At 47.1% G+C, this 20,199-nt stretch overlaps 1 protein-coding gene across 13 annotated transcripts in view; it reads left to right on the plus strand.

Moving 5' to 3' along the window:
• The window catches only part of GRIN1 (glutamate ionotropic receptor NMDA type subunit 1), a 200,942-nt gene that overhangs the window by 29,434 nt on the left and 151,309 nt on the right, over positions 1-20,199 (plus strand). For all 13 annotated transcript variants that reach the window (XM_063936138.1, XM_063936140.1, XM_063936141.1 and 10 more), the window contains exon 3: positions 17,629-17,763. In XM_063936138.1, coding sequence (XP_063792208.1) covers positions 17,629-17,763 — 135 coding nt within the window. The remainder of the gene's footprint in view (positions 1-17,628; positions 17,764-20,199) is intronic.

Below are 20,199 nucleotides of genomic sequence, written 5' to 3' on the forward strand. Positions count from 1 at the left end.
GCATCCACCTCCACCACAAAAGGACGCTCTGGATCTGGGTGTCGCAGCACCTTGGCCGATACAAATGCCCTTTTGAGACGGGCAAAAGCCGCTTTAGCCTCACAAGACCAGTGAGCAACATCCGCCCCTTTCTTAGTGAGTGCCACCAAGGGCGCCACTATAGACGAAAATCCAGCGATAAATCGTCTATAAAAATTCGCAAAGCCCAGGAAACGCTGAAGCGCCTTCAAACTAGTGGGCTGCACCCAATCCAGGACTGCCTGTACCTTGGAACCCTCCATTTGGAAACCTTCTGGGGAGATAATATATCCTAGAAATGCAATTTGCTGAACTTCAAATTCGCACTTCTCCAGCTTCGCCCCAAGCCGGTGGTCTCTGAGTTTCTGGTGGACTAAGCGTACATGCTTCCGATGTTCCTCCAGGGAATGGGAGAAGATTAGGATGTCATCTAAGTATACAACTAAGAATCTATCCAAATATTCCCTGAGTACATCATTCATGAAATCCTGGAAGACTGCCGGGGCATTACAGAGCCCAAAAGGCATCACCAAATATTCATAATGCCCTGAGTGGGTATTAAAGGCAGTCTTCCATTCATCCCCCTCTCTTATTCGGATTAGATTGTACGCACCGCATAGGTCAATCTTAGAAAAAATGGTGGCAGTACGAAGCTGGTCAAACAAGACCGAAATGAGAGGCTGTGGGTATGAGTTTTTAATCGTGATACGGTTCAATTCCCTGAAGTCGATGCAGGGTCGCAATGAACCATCCTTTTTACCCACGAAGAAGAACCCCGACCCAACTGGAGACTGTGAAGGTCTGATAAATCCCTTAGCCAAGTTCTCCTGAATGTACTCTGCCATAGCCTGAGTCTCAGGACGTGACAGGGAGTACAACCTGCTCTTGGGAAGCTTAGCATTTGGCAACAAATCAATGGCACAGTCATAGGGGCGATGGGGAGGTAGTACCTCTGCAACTTTTTTGGAGAACACGTCCGCAAAATCTGCATAACACCCTGGCAATCCTGGCAAACTTAGCTGCGAGAGCCTGACTGGAAGGCTCAAGCAACTCCTGAAACAGTCAGTACCCCAACTAAGAATCTCCCCAGAGACCCAGTCAAATTGAGGATTGTGGGCCCTTAACCAGGGTAACCCCAACACCAATGGGGCAAAAGTACAGACAGTCACATAAAAGGACAATTTTTCAGAGTGCGTGGCTCCAATAAACAAAGAAATCTGGCTAGTGCAAGAGGTAATTTTACCTTGGGATAATGGTTCCCCGTTTAACCCACAAATCTCAATTTCCGATGCCAAGGGTACTAAGGGAACAGAGTGTTTCAGGGCGAATTGGCGGTCCATAAAAACCCAGTCGGCCCCACTGTCCACAAAGGCCTCAGTCTTGACAGTTTGACCGAGGATCTTCAAGGTCACCGGAATGATAAAAGTCTTCTTGGGAAATTCTGACTTCTGGCCTGACAGGATATTTCTCATCACCCTCAGGCCCTGAAGTTTTCCGGCTTTTCTGGGCATGATACTACCACATGACCTTTATTCCCACAGTACAAACACAACCCCTGCTGTCTCCTCCGCGTCTTCTCACGCGAGGAGAGGCGGGTAGCCCCAATCTGCATAGGCTCCTCTGAAAATTCCTCAGAGTCTGAGGTTCCCTTGGGAAAGAAGGAAACCTCGGTCTCCCTTTCAAGCCTACGCTCTCTCAGCCGTCTATCCACCCGGATGGATAACTGCATGAGCTGATCCAAGCTATCAGGCAAGGGATATTGTACCAGTTGGTCTTTTATCTGGTTAGAAAGACCTCTTCGGTACTGGTGTCTCAGAGCTGGGTCATTCCACTGGGTATCATGGGCCAACCTCCGAAACTCCGTACAGTAAACCTCAACTGGCCTTCGCCCTTGCTTAAGGATCGAAATCTGAGCCTCGGCTGAGGCCGTCTTGTCAGGGTCATCATACAACATGCCCAGTGCCGTAAAAAAAGCATCAACACTTTTAAGCGACGGACGGTCAGGCTGCAACCCATATGCCCAGACCTGTGGGTCTCCTTGTAGCAAGGAAATCACTATGCCCACCCGCTGAATCTCTGACCCAGAAGACTGAGGCCTAAGCCGGAAGTATAGCTTGCAGCTCTCCTTGAAACAAAAGAACTGCGAGCGATCTCCAGAAAAACGATCCGGGAGATTTACTTTCGGCTCCTTAACCCCTGAAGGTGCTGCTGCTGCGGGAGCTCCGCCAGCGGCCTGGGAGGTGTGCATTTTAATGGACAAATCATTAAATTGTCGAGTCAGGACCTGCACCTGATCGACCACCTGTTGCAACGTATTTTGAGGGGTATGCTCCATATTCCCACAAAATTTCAACAGGAGTATTAGGCTGCTGAATATGTTATGCACACCAGTGCCTGCAGGAATGTACTGGTGTCTGAACTGTTATGCACACCAGTGCCTGCAGGAATGTACTGGTGTCTGAACGGATAGGGATGCAAAACAAATGAACTCACAGACAGACTGGGGAATATGACATTACGTACACAGAAGGTGATAGGGTAACAAAATAAACACAAAGTGAACAGAGAAGCCCAGAGGCTAAAAAACTGGGTGTCTCCCTAGTATTAGTAATGCTCAGATGGAAAAAGCAAGATGTTGTGTTTTAATACGTAGAGAACCCGAAATGCTGTTGCTAAGGGCAACAGCAAAACCCTAAAGGGTTACCAACGGGTGTGGCAGTAAACTCCTTGGTCAGAGATGGAATGATAGACACAAGGAGAGTCTCCACAATCCTAATCCTCACTTGCAGTGCACAGGTTCAGCTTACTGCCACTAAACTGACACCTGAACACCTTGCACAGTGAGACAGGATTTAGGCAGGCAAGTCTGAGAATACAGCCGCAAACTTGCTAAGTTCACAGAGTAGCAAAAGAACCCCAGCAAGTTAAATGACTGACTCCAGTCTCACTGCTAGGTCTGGATTGGCAGAGTGTAGTACCAAATCCCCAGGCCTATTTGCAGTAAGCAACAACAAATACAAAGCTACACAGTACTGGCTAACTTTCAGGAACTGACTAACCAACAAAGATTCAGCAGCATCTGCTTAACCTGAGAAGAGGCCTTATATAGCAGGTGCTGTCCACGCCCCACTCAGACCTCACAGACTGTGAGCACAAAAACCAGCACCGGATCCCCTGCCGTGCACAGAGCCTGTAACCACTGCACAGCAAAGACCCGAACCGGAGTATCAGCTGCGCTCAGGTTACTCCGCTAGCACTTGTCTCCCGGTTGCCATGACGACGTGGCAGCACAGGGCAGGAGACCCTAACAGTACCCCCCTCTGACGAGGGGTCAAAGAACCCCTACCACTGGGTTTATCGGGGAACTGCGAGAAGAAAGAGCGTATCAGTCTGGGGGCATGAAGATCACAACTGCGCACCCAGGACCGCTCCTCCGGGCCATACCCCTTCCAGTGCACCAAAAATGACAGCCGACCCCGAACCATCTTGGAGTCAAGAATCCTTTCAACAACAAACTCCCTCTGGCCACGTATCAGAAGAGGGGAAGGTCTTCCACTGGAAGAAGGATTACTAATCGCTCGTTTTAAAAGGGAACAATGAAATGTTTTATTGATACCCAAAGAACGGGGCAGATCTAACTGAAATGCCACCGGATTGATAACCCTGGTGATCTTATAAGGGCCGATGAACCGGGGGCCTAACTTATGAGATGGCTGTCTCAACTTCAAATTCTTGGTAGACAACCAGACGAAGTCTCCTAATTTGAAGCTGCAGCGTCTTTTCCGCTTATCAAAAACCCTTTTGGTCACTAATGACACAGACACAAGGGCTTTCTTCACTTTCCTCCAAATACCTCTAAGGACCGAAACCACAGAGGAACCACCAGGCGTGGAGTCCAGGGGGTCAAAAGAATTGGCCTTAGGATGATGCCCATACACACAAAGGAAGGGAGAGATCCCTGTAGCAGAGTGAGCCGCGTTGTTATAGGCAAACTCCGCCATGGACAGATGAGCAACCCAGTCAGTCTGACACTTGGAGACATAACACCTGAGGAACTGCTCCAAGGACTGGTTCACCCTTTCAGTCTGCCCATTAGACTGCGGATGGTAGCCTGACGTCAAGCTGACAGAAATCTGGAGATCGGAACAAAATGCCCTCCAGAATTTGGCCACAAACTGGGATCCGCGGTCAGAAACCACATCAAGTGGCAACCCGTGGAGACGCACAACATGCAGCATAAATAATTCAGACAGGCGTCTGGCCGATGGCAGCCCAACCAGTGGAACGAAGTGCGCCATCTTCGAAAACCTGTCAACGACAACCCAGATGGCTGTCATCCCCGAGAATTTGGGCAAGTCCACCACAAAATCCATTGAAATGTGGGTCCATGGCTTAGATGGGATAGAGAGTGGATGTAATGGACCAACAGGAACCCCTCTAGGAGTCTTATTTCGGGCACAGATGTCACATGCCCGAACCCACTGATCCACATCCTTAGCCACCGAGGGCCACCACACCGCCCTAGATAGCAACTCCCGAGTTCTGGCAATACCCGGGTGACCTGCCGACTTCTTGGCATGGAATTCCAGGAACACTCGCTGTCTTAACCTAGGAGGCACAAACAAAAGACCTACCGGAAGGTCTGGAGGAGCCTGCTCCTGTGCTCTAAGGACTAATGATAAGAGGTCCTGGGTAATGCCCACTTTAATACATGATGGGGACACAATGGGCAACGGCTCCTCGGTGGTCTCCTGGATTGGAGCAAAACTCTGCGAGAGCGCCTCAGCCTTGATGTTTTTTGACCCAGGGCGATATGTTATCAAAAAATTAAAGCGAGCAAAAAACAAAGCCCATCGTGCCTGCCTGGCATTGAGATGCTTCGCTGACTCTAAATATGCCAGATTCTTATGGTCGGTGAGAATTGAGACCACAAACTTAGCCCCCTCAAGCCAGTGTCTCCACTCCTCGAGTGCATCCTTAATAGCCAACAATTCCCGGTTACCCACGTCATAATTCATCTCGGCAGGCGAAAATTTACGGGAAAAGTAAGCACAGGGATGAAGGCGATTATCAGACACTCCCATCTGAGAGAGCACTGCCCCAATACCCATCTCAGAGGCATCCACCTCCACCACAAAAGGACGCTCTGGATCTGGGTGTCGCAGCACCTTGGCCGATACAAATGCCCTTTTGAGACGGGCAAAAGCCGCTTTAGCCTCACAAGACCAGTGAGCAACATCCGCCCCTTTCTTAGTGAGTGCCACCAAGGGCGCCACTATAGACGAAAATCCAGCGATAAATCGTCTATAAAAATTCGCAAAGCCCAGGAAACGCTGAAGCGCCTTCAAACTAGTGGGCTGCACCCAATCCAGGACTGCCTGTACCTTGGAACCCTCCATTTGGAAACCTTCTGGGGAGATAATATATCCTAGAAATGCAATTTGCTGAACTTCAAATTCGCACTTCTCCAGCTTCGCCCCAAGCCGGTGGTCTCTGAGTTTCTGGTGGACTAAGCGTACATGCTTCCGATGTTCCTCCAGGGAATGGGAGAAGATTAGGATGTCATCTAAGTATACAACTAAGAATCTATCCAAATATTCCCTGAGTACATCATTCATGAAATCCTGGAAGACTGCCGGGGCATTACAGAGCCCAAAAGGCATCACCAAATATTCATAATGCCCTGAGTGGGTATTAAAGGCAGTCTTCCATTCATCCCCCTCTCTTATTCGGATTAGATTGTACGCACCGCGTAGGTCAATCTTAGAAAAAATGGTGGCAGTACGAAGCTGGTCAAACAAGACCGAAATGAGAGGCTGTGGGTATGAGTTTTTAATCGTGATACGGTTCAATTCCCTGAAGTCGATGCAGGGTCGCAACGAACCATCCTTTTTACCCACGAAGAAGAACCCCGACCCAACTGGAGACTGTGAAGGTCTGATAAATCCCTTAGCCAAGTTCTCCTGAATGTACTCTGCCATAGCCTGAGTCTCAGGACGTGACAGGGAGTACAACCTGCTCTTGGGAAGCTTAGCATTTGGCAACAAATCAATGGCACAGTCATAGGGGCGATGGGGAGGTAGTACCTCTGCAACTTTTTTGGAGAACACGTCCGCAAAATCTGCATAACACCCTGGCAATCCTGGCAAACTTAGCTGCGAGAGCCTGACTGGAAGGCTCAAGCAACTCCTGAAACAGTCAGTACCCCAACTAAGAATCTCCCCAGAGACCCAGTCAAATTGAGGATTGTGGGCCCTTAACCAGGGTAACCCCAACACCAATGGGGCAAAAGTACAGACAGTCACATAAAAGGACAATTTTTCAGAGTGTGTGGCTCCAATAAACAAAGAAATCTGGCTAGTGCAAGAGGTAATTTTACCTTGGGATAATGGTTCCCCGTTTAACCCACAAATCTCAATTTCCGATGCCAAGGGTACTAAGGGAACAGAGTGTTTCAGGGCGAATTGGCGGTCCATAAAAACCCAGTCGGCCCCACTGTCCACAAAGGCCTCAGTCTTGACAGTTTGACCGAGGATCTTCAAGGTCACCGGAATGATAAAAGTCTTCTTGGGAAATTCTGACTTCTGGCCTGACAGGATATTTCCCATCACCCTCAGGCCCTGAAGTTTTCCGGCTTTTCTGGGCATGATACTACCACATGACCTTTATTCCCACAGTACAAACACAACCCCTGCTGTCTCCTCCGCGTCTTCTCTCGCGAGGAGAGGCGGGTAGCCCCAATCTGCATAGGCTCCTCTGAAAATTCCTCAGAGTCTGAGGTTCCCTTGGGAAAGAAGGAAACCTCGGTCTCCCTTTCAAGCCTACGCTCTCTCAGCCGTCTATCCACCCGGATGGATAACTGCATGAGCTGATCCAAGCTATCAGGCAAGGGATATTGTACCAGTTGGTCTTTTATCTGGTTAGAAAGACCTCTTCGGTACTGGTGTCTCAGAGCTGGGTCATTCCACTGGGTATCATGGGCCAACCTCCGAAACTCCGTACAGTAAACCTCAACTGGCCTTCGCCCTTGCTTAAGGATCGAAATCTGAGCCTCGGCTGAGGCCGTCTTGTCAGGGTCATCATACAACATGCCCAGTGCCGTAAAAAAAGCATCAACACTTTTAAGCGACGGACGGTCAGGCTGCAACCCATATGCCCAGACCTGTGGGTCTCCTTGTAGCAAGGAAATCACTATGCCCACCCGCTGAATCTCCGACCCAGAAGACTGAGGCCTAAGCCGGAAGTATAGCTTGCAGCTCTCCTTGAAACAAAAGAACTGCGAGCGATCTCCAGAAAAACGATCCGGGAGATTTACTTTCGGCTCCTTAACCCCTGAAGGTGCTGCTGCTGCGGGAGCTCCGCCAGCGGCCTGGGAGGTGTGCATTTTAATGGACAAATCATTAAATTGTCGAGTCAGGACATGCACCTGATCGACCACCTGTTGCAACGTATTTTGAGGGGTATGCTCCATATTCCCACAAAATTTCAACAGGAGTATTAGGCTGCTGAATATGTTATGCACACCAGTGCCTGCAGGAATGTACTGGTGTCTGAACTGTTATGCACACCAGTGCCTGCAGGAATGTACTGGTGTCTGAACGGATAGGGATGCAAAACAAATGAACTCACAGACAGACTGGGGAATATGACATTACGTACACAGAAGGTGATAGGGTAACAAAATAAACACAAAGTGAACAGAGAAGCCCAGAGGCTAAAAAACTGGGTGTCTCCCTAGTATTAGTAATGCTCAGATGGAAAAAGCAAGATGTTGTGTTTTAATACGTAGAGAACCCGAAATGCTGTTGCTAAGGGCAACAGCAAAACCCTAAAGGGTTACCAACGGGTGTGGCAGTAAACTCCTTGGTCAGAGATGGAATGATAGACACAAGGAGAGTCTCCACAATCCTAATCCTCACTTGCAGTGCACAGGTTCAGCTTACTGCCACTAAACTGACACCTGAACACCTTGCACAGTGAGACAGGATTTAGGCAGGCAAGTCTGAGAATACAGCCGCAAACTTGCTAAGTTCACAGAGTAGCAAAAGAACCCCAGCAAGTTAAACGACTGACTCCAGTCTTACTGCTAGGTCTGGATTGGCAGAGTGTAGTACCAAATCCCCAGGCCTATTTGCAGTAAGCAACAACAAATACAAAGCTACACAGTACTGGCTAACTTTCAGGAACTGACTAACCAACAAAGATTCAGCAGCATCTGCTTAACCTGAGAAGAGGCCTTATATAGCAGGTGCTGTCCACGCCCCACTCAGACCTCACAGACTGTGAGCACAAAAACCAGCACCGGATCCCCTGCCGTGCACAGAGCCTGTAACCACTGCACAGCAAAAGACCCGAACCGGAGTATCAGCTGCGCTCAGGTTACTCCGCTAGCACTTGTCTCCCGGTTGCCATGACGACGTGGCAGCACAGGGCAGGAGACCCTAACAGTGGCATTATGTGTATAAGGTGCTCTACTATGTGGCGTTGCAAATAGAAAGGGTACTACTGTGTCGTCTAATGTGAATAAAGAGCAATAAGGTGTGGTGTAATGTGAATAAGGAGCAATTCAGTGTGATGTAATGTGAATAAGGGTCTCTACTGTGAGGAGTAACGTTTATAAGGTAAAGTGATACTACTGTGGGATGTAATATGAATTATGGACACTATCGCAAGATAAAATGTGAATAAAGTTGCAGTACTGTGTGGCGTAATTGGAATTGGGGTTACTATTGTGTGGCCATGTCCCTTCCCAGCAAGAAGATGCCTCTTTTTGGGCTGTGCGTCAAATGTGCGAACTGTTCCTATTTAAAATATAGGGGGTACAAGGACTGCTATGGGTGAGGGGTAATGGTGCTGGGAAAGATGTGCAAGGTCAGAGGCAGAACCAGCGGTGGTGCTAGGGGGCACCAGCCAAAATCTTGCCTAGGGCATCATATTGGTTAGGGCCGGCTCTGCCTAGATACCTCCACTATAAACCACTGGTGTGCCTTTAAAGCTGTTACTCGTGGCGCCATCCAAGCTGGTGCCACCCTCAAGAAACAAGCCCTCCCTTACAGTCGAAATTGGAAGCTGAATTGATAGATCTCGAATCAAAGAACATAGCCAATCCCTCTAGAACTCTTAAAAAATAAATCTCCAATGTTCGCAGCCAAATCCAAAACTGCTTCTCGCTCGTACCCAAGCGGCATTAAATAGGATGAGGCAAAAGTTCTATCTCCTAGGTAATAAATCTGGCAGAATGTTAGCCCGTAAACTCAGAGCTCAGCAAGCTAGAAATAAGATCAAATTCATCTACTCTCCCTCCAAACAAAAAGTCCTAAACCCTAGAGACATAACAAACCACTTTGCACAATACTACGCCAAACTTTATAATTTGCTAGCTGACTCCTCAACCCATCAGCCTACCCCTCTTTCTATTTCTTCTTTTTTAAACAATCTTTCTTTTCCCACTCTCACCCAGGAGCAACTATCTGCACTTAATGCCCCATGGTCTACTGCTGAAGTCTCCGCAGCTATTAAGACCTCTCCCTGAAACAAGGCCCCAGGCCCGGACGGGTTTGTTACTGATTTTTATGCCGCATTCCACGATATTCTTTCCCCCCATTTGACTGTCCTTTTCAATAAATTCTCTGATCATGGTACCCTCCCGTTAGAACTACTAGAAGCACGAATAGTCACTATTCCCATACCCGGCAAAGATCCTGCCTACGTACACAACTACTGCCCTATCGCACTGCTCAATTGTGATATCAAACTTTACGCCAAACTGATTGCAACACGTATCAACCAATTTCTTCCATTGCTGGTGCACCTGGACCAAACTTGCTTTGTGCCAGGAAGACAAGTGTCAGACTATACGCGCAGGGTCTTTAACTTGAACGATTCACTCTCTAAAGATCAAGGTCTTCTCCTGCTAATTCTGGATGCTGAGAAGGCCTTCGATAGACTGAATTGGTCGTATATGCGTGAAGTTCTCTGCTTTAGCTTTAGAGGTCGTATCATATCCTCTATTTTAGCATCATATAGCTCTCCCATGGCCTGAGTGTTCAGCAATGGCTTCTTATCCGACTCTTTTCCAATTACAAATGGTACCAGACAAGGTTGCCCCCTATCCCCTCTAATATTCGTCCTATCAATTGAACCCCTGGCTATTACAATTCGTGACAATCCCCAATTTCCAGCTTTACAGTTTGGTTCCTCCCGCCACAAATTAAGTATTTTTGCCGATGACGTTCTTCGTTTTATCTCTGACCCCACCACTACTATCCCTCTCTTGCACTCTACTTTAGATGCCTATAGCTTAGCTTCCTACTATAAGCTCAACACCACAAAGACTGACGCCTTGCCTATCAATTTATCCCACTCCTTGCTAGCCCTCCAAACCTCCTTCCCATATAATTGGTGGAAACACATGATAAAATACGTAGGCATTAACATCCCCATTCATACTCATGATGTCTTCACTTCCAATTTTTCCCCTCTAACAGTGACATTAGAGGCCCTAACGAAATCCTGGGTGTCATATGAGGTCTCCTGGCTAGGACGTATGGCTGCATTCAAAATGTCTCTCCTACCCAAACTAATGTACCTGTTCCGCACGATCCCATATAATTTCCCAAAAAAGGCCCTCCAGACTTGTTCTTCTATATTGACTAAATATGTCTGGTCTTCAAAACCACCCTCCCTGTCACATTATAAAATGGTAATGTTGAGGGCTTTAGGAGGATTATATTTACTGTACCTAACATCTTCCTATATCAAGAAGCTTCTCTTCTGGCTTCCCTTAAAAATTATTTTAATGCTAATGCCCAGATAGGTTGGGTGGAGCATGAACAAATTCAAGCTCACTCACTCCCTTTTGCAGATTTATTCCACATCCCTAAGGCGTTCCGACCTGTCTTCCCAAACCTACTTCCATCCACGCAAGCCTCGCTGAAAACTTGGGACAAATTATCCGCCACTCTAATGTCCCCTACCTGCTGCATCACTCAGATCTCCATTACCACACTCACAACAATGATACCCCACCTAAATCTTTCTAAATGGAGACAAGTAGGTATATTGTGTCTAGGTGATCTACTTGACAGACTTTTCCTATTGCCCTTCCCAGCTCTCCAACAGAAATTCTCCCTATCTGCTTCAGAACTTTTCCATTATTTTCAAGTTGCACACTGGTGGAAATCGATCCCTGCTGCTTCGCTGACACCGGACACAATCTCACAACTGCTTTTCTCTCGTCTCTCCTTAAGTAAATCTAGAGGCGATATCTCACTCTGGTATAAACTATTGATTACCCCTGTTTCCCCTTCCAAATCTAATGCTCAATTAAAATGGGAATTGGATTTAGGCAGAACGCTATCACCGAATGAATGGCAAAATATCTTTCTAGCCTCCCATTCCATGTCCCAATGTTTGAACCACGTCTGAAATGCACATAAAACTAATCCACAGATTATACTCGACCCCGACCGACTGCACAGATTTTGGCCCTCCTGTAGCAACAAATGTTGGAGACAATGTGGATCTATAGGACACATCTACCACATATTTTGGTCCTGCCCATTACTTACCAAATACTGGTCCGAAGTGTTTGATTTGATCAATAAAGTTCTAAGCACTCACCTTACCCCAGATCCAACCTTAGCGTTATTTTATATTGTTCTCTCCTCCGTCCCCGCTCCCAGCAGATATGTCTTAGGCCACATCTTAATTGCTGCTCGCGCCAACCTGGCTCAGTTGTGGAAACAACCTACATCCCCCCACTCTGCTAAAAGTTATATATAAAACGAACCACCACTTCTTTATGGAAACCGAATATATCCCTACCTCCAGCACCGCTTCCTCTCCCACGTTGGTCCCTGTGGCATGAGTTTGTTACCTATGGAGAAGGATCCCAGCTCTTCCATAGCCCATCTTTCAGTGGCCCGTCTCATTATAGTCTAATTGAACACCCTGTTAGTGAAAAATAATTTGAAAAGTCTGCTTACTGGGATTTTCTCCTAAAATATTATTGATATTTGTCTTTTCCCTCCTAATTTTAGACGTCGCCAGGTTTTATATATATCCCTGTCTCCTCTTTCTTCCTGTGTAACTGCATCTGCCTATTGAGCTAGAATTTGTGTCTTTCAATACAATATGACTGATACACCTCGTACCAAATATTTGTGATTCCTAATAATACTTTTATACCTGCCATATGAAGTTTATTCCATTTCTTCCCTTTTTCAAGATATTTCTCTTGTCCTCTAATATTGTTACCAAAGTCAGGGCTGTTTCTAGCCAATTTCGCTCCCAGTGCGAGATTTAAAAATGCGCCCCCCATGATATAAAAAATGCCCCCCCTCCCCCCCACACACACCTAGATGATAAAAAAAAAACTTGTGCGCCCCCGGCAAGGGGGCGTGGCCTCATCTAAATGGGTGTGGCCTCATTTAAATGGGCATAGCCTCGTCTGAAAAGACTACCTCACAATCCAGTTTTTGACCCTGCTCCAACAGATCACGACCAACACAGGAAAAAAAAATTCTACCATATTAAGCCCCACACAGTAATGCCCTCTGCACCATATTATGCCACACACCGCAATGCCCTTGATACATTAAATCCCCACACTACGGCAGGCAAGAGTCCCCATTTCACACATTATAGCAGGTGTCCCCATTTTACACATTGAGAGAGAGAGAGAGAGAATACTTACAGAGGCGATTACCGCTCTTCGGCCCGCCTCACCAGTCGCTCCTCGCGCCGGCCTTTCCCTCTTCCTAACTTGGATCCCCCTCTGTACTCCGCTTGGAGGGGGGGGGGGGGTTTGCGGAGTGACGGGGTTGCGTCGTGACGTAACGGCGCAACCGCGTCATTCCATGAAACTCCGCCCCTGAGCGGGTTACTCGGGGAGAAATAGGAGGGGGAAGCAGGGAGCCACAGTTAGTGCCGCGGCGGGCGCCCAGTGCGGTTGCACTGCTCGCCTGCCCCAAGAAACGGCCCTGACCAAAGTGCCTGTACCTTTGATTTACTGAATGCTCCCCCCCCCATGTACCCCCCTCTCCCTCTACAATGTGTTGTATTACCCATCCCCTCTTCCTTTTTGTACCCCATAAAAATTGTTTCTTCCTCAATAAAAACTATTGAAGTTAAAAAAAAAATAATGTGAAACCCGAAGAAGGCTAAGACTCACTCTCATGTTAGTGAAGTAGAGGAGTCTGTTGGCCAGTGAGAACTAGTCTCGCTGAAGGCAGAGCAGGTAAGGAGCCCGTCCAAACACCACACGGCACCTCATCTCACCGACCCCAATGTCTCCCCAATATGACAAAGCAGAAAAATTGCATCATTCTGTGAGAAAAATAGCAAACACAATTTTAATCTGTATGATTTATGGGCGATCATGCGGTGTGGGTTTTGAGGTCGACCGTTCAGAATTGCCCCAGTACAGTTGGGAGTTCCAGTATTCCTAAATCAGGAGCCTGTCAGATATATTCCTGCAGGAAAGAATATTCCCCTTTAATTTTTAAAGAGAAAAACATCAGATTTCTGTGTTTTAAATTCCATTTGTAGTTGTAGTTGGCAATCAATGACATTTTATAGGGAGCGTGTGACTTTCGCATTGTTACTAACACTGGGCGTGATTCAGATATGTACGGTATTGCACAGCTGCAAGGAGGCGACTGTGCAATACTGTACAACTAATATGGTAATGTAGCAGGAGGTGTCTGTAAGAGATAGACGTCTCCTGCCAGCAGCTGCAATCCGAGCGCAGCGACTGAAGACGCTTCATCGGATCAACGTCGCGACCATCAGTCGAATAGTTGCAGCCATCGGCCCTTTGTATATTCCAAAGCTTACAAAGACTGGTCGTCGGATCTCCTCAGACGGGTCGTCCCTTGGCTCGGCACAACTACAGAACGAAGGCAACTTCCCCATGCTTTGTAAACGGTTCCCAGTTGCCTTCCACACTCTACCCCCCAAACGCACAGCGTGTCAGTCTTGCTGCGGACCAGGGTCGTAACTAGATATGTGCAGCGGGGGCATGGTACATAGCGCCACAGGGTAGGGGGCACTGTTGGCGGCACTTGTCATTTATCTGTTTTAATTACTTTCCCTTTCCCCCATTTGAAGCCCAGCATCTCCTGCTAATACCTATATCGTTATTACATTTCAAGATGCTGACATACCTGGAATTCAAAACCATTGCCTGTGTCTTTGCAGTCATACAATCTATTCCATCTGTTCTTGCATAGAAAGGTAGATAATTCTAAGCTAGAAAATTGCAACTATTTGAAGCTTACTGTACCTTGTACTTTGTGAAAAAATGATCAGCATTACGGCTGAGCAGATCTGTGTAGTGTGCGGCTACAAGGGATTGGATGTGTGGCTACTACATAGATCTGCTCAATTGCAATGCTGATTATTGTTTTTTTTTTACAAAGTACCAGTAGCTTCAAAAAGTGTTCATAGTTTTTATGCAGGATCAAATAGCTCAATGAGAAGGGTGTCTGATTAGAATTCAACAGGTTATAGGTTTGAATCCTGAGTATGGCAGTGTATTGAAATGTGTTATTTAATAAAGGTTATTACAACCAAATAACAACAAGGGGGTAAATTTACTAAGATTCGTATTTTCCCGTTTGAGGTCAAAGTTCAATCACGAATGACATCGAAAGTGTAAATATGCAACTTTTTGAATTGATTACGACTAATTTACTAAGCTGCCGTATTCTGCATTTTCGGGTTTTCCGATGTCGATGTCATTCGTTTTTTTTGGCAGTGTTTTACGTGAGTGACTTGTAAAACACTGCCGACTTTAATACAATGAATCTCGGCCGGATCTGAGAGATCCGTGCTGGGCTTCATTGTGCACCTTGTAAAAAAAAAATAAAAAATGTTTAAATGTTACAAAAAAATTGCGTGGGGTCCCCCCTCCTACGGCAAACCAGCCTCGGGCTCTTTGAGCCGATCCTGGTTGCAGAAATATGGGGAAAAAATGGACAGGGGTTCCCCCATATTTAAACAACCAGCATCGGGCTCTGCGCCTGGTCCTGGTTCCAAAAATACGGGGAACAAAAAGAGTAGGGGTCCCCCGTATTTTTAAAACCAGCACCGGGCTCCACTAGCTGGACAGATAATGCCACAGCCGGGGGTCACTTTTATACAGCGCCTTGCGGCCGTGGCATCAAATATCCAACTAGTCACCCCTGGCCGGGGTACCCTGGGGGAGTGGGGACCCCTTCTATCAAGGGGTCCCCCCCCAGCCACCCAAGGGCCAGGGGTGAAGCCCGAGGCTGTCCCCCCCATCCAATGGGCTGCGGATGGGGGGCTGATAGCCTTTGTTCAAAGTGATTGATATTGTTTTTAGTAGCAGTACTACAAGGCCCAGCAAGCCTCTCCCGCAAGCTGGTACTTGGAGAACCACAAGTACCAGCATGCGGCGGAAAAATGGGCACGCTGGTACCTGTAGTACTACTACTAAAAAAATACCTCAATAAAGACAACACACACACACACCTTGAAAGTATAACTTTAATACATCCATCCACACCTCCATATACACATACTTACCTTATGTTCCCACGCAGGTCGGTCCTCTTCTCCAGTAGAATCCATAGTGTACCTGTAGAAAAAATTATACTCACATAATCCATGGTTGAAGGCTCCTCTGCTTGTAATCCTTTTGTAATCCACGTACTTGAAAAAATAAAAAAACGGACACCCGACCTCGCACTGAAAGGGGCCCCATGTTTTCACATGGGACCCCTTTCCCCGAATGCCAGAAACCCACTCTGACTGATGTCTAAGTGGGTTTCTTCAGCCAATCAGGGAGCACCACGTTGTGGCACCCTCCTTATCGGCTGTGTGCTCCTGTACTGTCTGACAGGCGGCACACGGCAGTGTTACAATGTAGCGCCTATGCGCTCCATTGTAACCAATGGTGGGAACTTTCAGGTCAGCGGTTGACCGAAAGTGACCTCACCGCTGACCTGAAAGTTCCCACCATTGGTTACAATGGAGCGCATAGGCGCTACATTGTAACACTGCCGTGTGCCGCCTGTCAGACAGTACAGGAGCACACAGCCGATAAGGAGGGTGCCACAACGTGGCGCTCCCTGATTGGCTGAAGAAACCCACTTAGACATCAGTCAGAGTGGGTTTCTGGCATTCGGGGAAAGGGGTCCCATGTGAAAACATGGGTCCCCTTTCAGTTCGTGGTCGGGTATCCGTTTTTTTATTTTTTCAAGTACGTGGATTACAAAAGGATTACAAGCAGAGGAGCCTTCAACCATGGATTATGTGAGTATAATTTTTTCTACAGGTACACCATGGATTCTACTGGAGAAGAGGACCGACCTGCGTGGGAACATAAGGTAAGTATGTGTATATGGAGGTGTGGATGGATGTATTAAAGTTATACTTTCAAGGTGTGTGTGTGTTGTCTTTATTGGGGTATTTTTTTAGTAGTAGTACTACAGGTACCAGCGGGCCCATTTTTCCGCCGCATGCTGGTACTTGTGGTTCTCCAAGTACCAGCTTGCGGGGGAGGCTTGCTGGGCCTTGTAGTACTGCTACTAAAAACAATATCAAACACTTTTCACAAAGGCTATCAGCCCCCCATCCGCAGCCCATAGGATGGGGGGGATAGCCTCGGGCTTCACCCCTGGCCCTTGGGTGGCTGGGGGGGGACACCCCTTGATTGAAGGGGTCCCCACTCCCCCAGGGTACCCCGGCCAGGGGTGACTTGTTGGATATTTGATGCCACGGCCGCAAGGCACTGTATAAAAGTGACCCCCGGCTGTGGCATTATCTGTCCAGCTAGTGGAGCCCGGTGCTGGTTTCAAAAATACGGGGGACCCCTACTCTTTTTGTCCCCCGTATTTTTGGAACCAGGACCAGGCGCAGAGCCCGGTGCTGGTTGCTTAAATATGGGGGAACCCCTGTCAATTTTTTCCCCATATTTTTGCAACCAGGGCCGGCTCAAAGAGCCCGAGGCTGGTTTGGCTTAGGAGGGGGGACCCCACGCAATTTTTTTTTTGAAAATTTATAACATTTCCCCCCCCTTTCCACTGAAAAACATGCACGGATCTCATGGATCCGTGCATGCCTATACAAACACGGGATAAAAAAGCAGGTCTGTTTTTTTTTAGCACTTTTTCACGATTTGTATTTTAGCACGGCAGTGTTTGGCTATTGGTGGCAGTGTTTGTGTTTTGCACTTTTTAGTAAATGACCGATTTCTACCAAATTGCAGGCGTATTTGACCGATGGTGTATTGATTCGTGATTTTTTCCTAGGACTTCCAAAATATTACGAATGCCCTCATCACTGCCGTGATTTTTGCTTAGTAAATTTCCGAAATGACACTTTGAAGAAAAAACGGCATCTCGGTCAAAATCGGGACCTTAGTAAATATACCGCAAGATCTCAAGTTTAGTGCATGAATGTGGTATAAAGAGGATTTGTGTCCAAATCCATTTTCTTGCAGTGGTCTATGAATGTGTATGTATTATTTATAATTTTTATATTATAATTATATACCAGATAAATATTATGACATAAGCAGTGTGACAAATGTGCATTTATTGTATATTCCTTTGTTTAAACTCTAAATATTTTAATTTCCAGGTTTATGCAATATTGGTCAGTCACCCTCCAGCACCGACTGATCACCTGACGCCAACCCCGGTGTCATACACAGCCGGCTTCTACCGGATACCGGTCATTGGATTGACGACCAGAATGTCTATATATTCCGATAAGGTACAATGACATAGGCATGTTATAGTCACAGGTGTTATATAAGTGGGGGCTGGGAGTGACATCACAAAATATAGAATGATGTAATAGTCTGTGGTGTAACAGAACCCTAGACCACTGGGATGGTAGCCCGTATTTGTTATGCTGTAAACCAAGAAGCCAAACCATTGACTACAGAACTGTCCTCATATACTTTTTGCGCACCAGTGACCCTGCAACCTACCTGCGCCTTAGTGTCTTTTGTTCTCAAAATTTGCGCCGCTTGGAGATTAGATGATCTCCAAGTGCCGCCTCCTCCTATGGTGTGAATGAGTCCCTGGCCGCATCAATCCGGCTTACCCATTCACACCGCACCGCGATCCGGGTTGAGCCCGTGTTCAGCCTTGCTCATTACCCGAGTTGAAATACCGACCCGCATTATTTCACCTGGTGCCTTTCAGACTTCGCTGCAACCCCGGTTGCTACGCATTCACGTGCAATGTTGCTGTCTGTGTAAAAGGATTATTAGCTGCAGAGCTGTAAAAAAAAAAAGATTCAGATCCGAGCGTCCGCGGCTAATTCTCCCAACACATTCTGTTATGCTTAATCTGTAACTTTCCACATTGGGGCTAATTCAGACCTGATCGCTCGCTAGGTTTTTTTTGCAGTCCTGCATTCGCAAAGTCGCCGCCCATAGGGGAGTGTATTTTCACTTTGCAAGTGTGTGAACGCATGTGTAGCAGAGCTGTACAAACTGATTTGGGTGGTCATTCCGAGTTGATCGCAGCAGCAATTTTGTTAGTAGTTGGGCAAAACCATGTGCACTGCAGGGGGGGGGGGGGGCAGATGTAACATGTGCAGAGAGAGTTAGATTTGGGTGGGGTGTGTTCAATCTGCAATCTAATTTGCAGTGTAAAAATAAAGCAGGCAGTATTTATCCTGTACAGAAACAATTTAACCCACCCAAATCTAACTTTCTCTGCACATGTTATATCTGCCCCCCCTGCAGTGCACATGGTTTTGCCCAATTGCTAACAAACTTGCTGCTGCGATCAACTCCGTATTACCTCCTTTGTGCAGTTCTCTGAGTAGCCCAGGACTTACTCAGCCGCTGCGATCACATCAGCCTGTCCGGGACCAGATTTGACGTCAGACACCCGCCCTGCAAACGCTTGGACACGCCTGCGTTTTTCCAACCACTCCCTGAAAACGGTCAGTTGACACCCACAAAGGCCTTCTTCCTGTCAATCTCTTTGCGATCGCCCGTGCGAATGGTCTCTCCCATAGTGCTGAAGAGCGGGCGCCAAGAAGATTGCATCGGCCGGACACGGACCGGGGCTTGGTGAGTATGGTGTATTTTGTTTTGTTTTTCTCTTTTGTATAGCGGCATTGCATAAGGAGCACTACTAATGTGGGCATTGTATAAGGGGCGCTACTGGTGTGGGCATTATGTGTATTATGGGGTGCTGCTACTTTGGGCATTGTTACTATTGTGTGACCACGCCCCTTTCTTTTTGAGACCATGCCCCTTTTTGTGGGGCGTATCGTTCATATCAATCAAATCATAGTTACCTTATGCTGATCATATAGGGAATGTTTGGATATATATTCTGTACAATGTTCAGTCTTTGTATCACTGGGTCATGAATGACCAGAATGTTTGGTAGCTTCATCTAAATTTTCTCTCCAGTAAACACAATAGGGGCCAGAATTTTGGATAGAATCAGTACGTCAGGGGCGGAAATAGCAATTTTCAGCCTATTCCCTCATCTGGGCCAGTACTGACTATAAACAGGCACCTGGAAGGGTATCTGGTTGATAGATCTATGACAGTCAATAGGACGACCCCAAATGGACGACATGTGAAAGGTCGACACGGTCAAAAAGTTGACATGTAGAAAGTAGGGGATCCGGATTGACAATGTCTAGGTCGACCACTATTGGTCGACAGTAACTAGGACGACAGGGTGTCTTGGTCGACAGGGTCTTTAGGTCGACGTGTTCTAGGTCGACAGGTCAAAAGGTCGACATGCGTTTTTCACAATTTTTTTCTTTTTTTGATCCTTTTCATACTTAACGATCCATGTGGACTACGATTGGAACGGTAATCTGTGCCGAGCGAAGCGGTAGCGGAGCAAAGGCACCATGCCCGAAGCATGGCGAGGGTAGCGAGCCATGCGAGGGGACGCGGTGCACTAATTGGGATTCCCGGTCACTCTACGAAGAAAATGACACCAAAATAACATTAAAAACCCATGTCGACCTTTTGACCTGTCGACCTAGAACATGTCGACCTAAAGACCCTGTGGACCTAGACACCCTGTAGACCTAGTTACTGTCGACCAATAGTGGTCGACCTAGACATTGTCGACCTAGTTACTGTCGACTTTCAATACCACACCCATAAAGTAGACAGTGCTTAAGATCTACAGGTTTAAAAGATTAACAGGTCGGCATGGC

The sequence above is a fragment of the Pseudophryne corroboree genome, chromosome 8 (genome assembly GCF_028390025.1).
Source record: "Pseudophryne corroboree isolate aPseCor3 chromosome 8, aPseCor3.hap2, whole genome shotgun sequence".
Classification (NCBI taxonomy): domain Eukaryota; kingdom Metazoa; phylum Chordata; class Amphibia; order Anura; family Myobatrachidae; genus Pseudophryne; species Pseudophryne corroboree.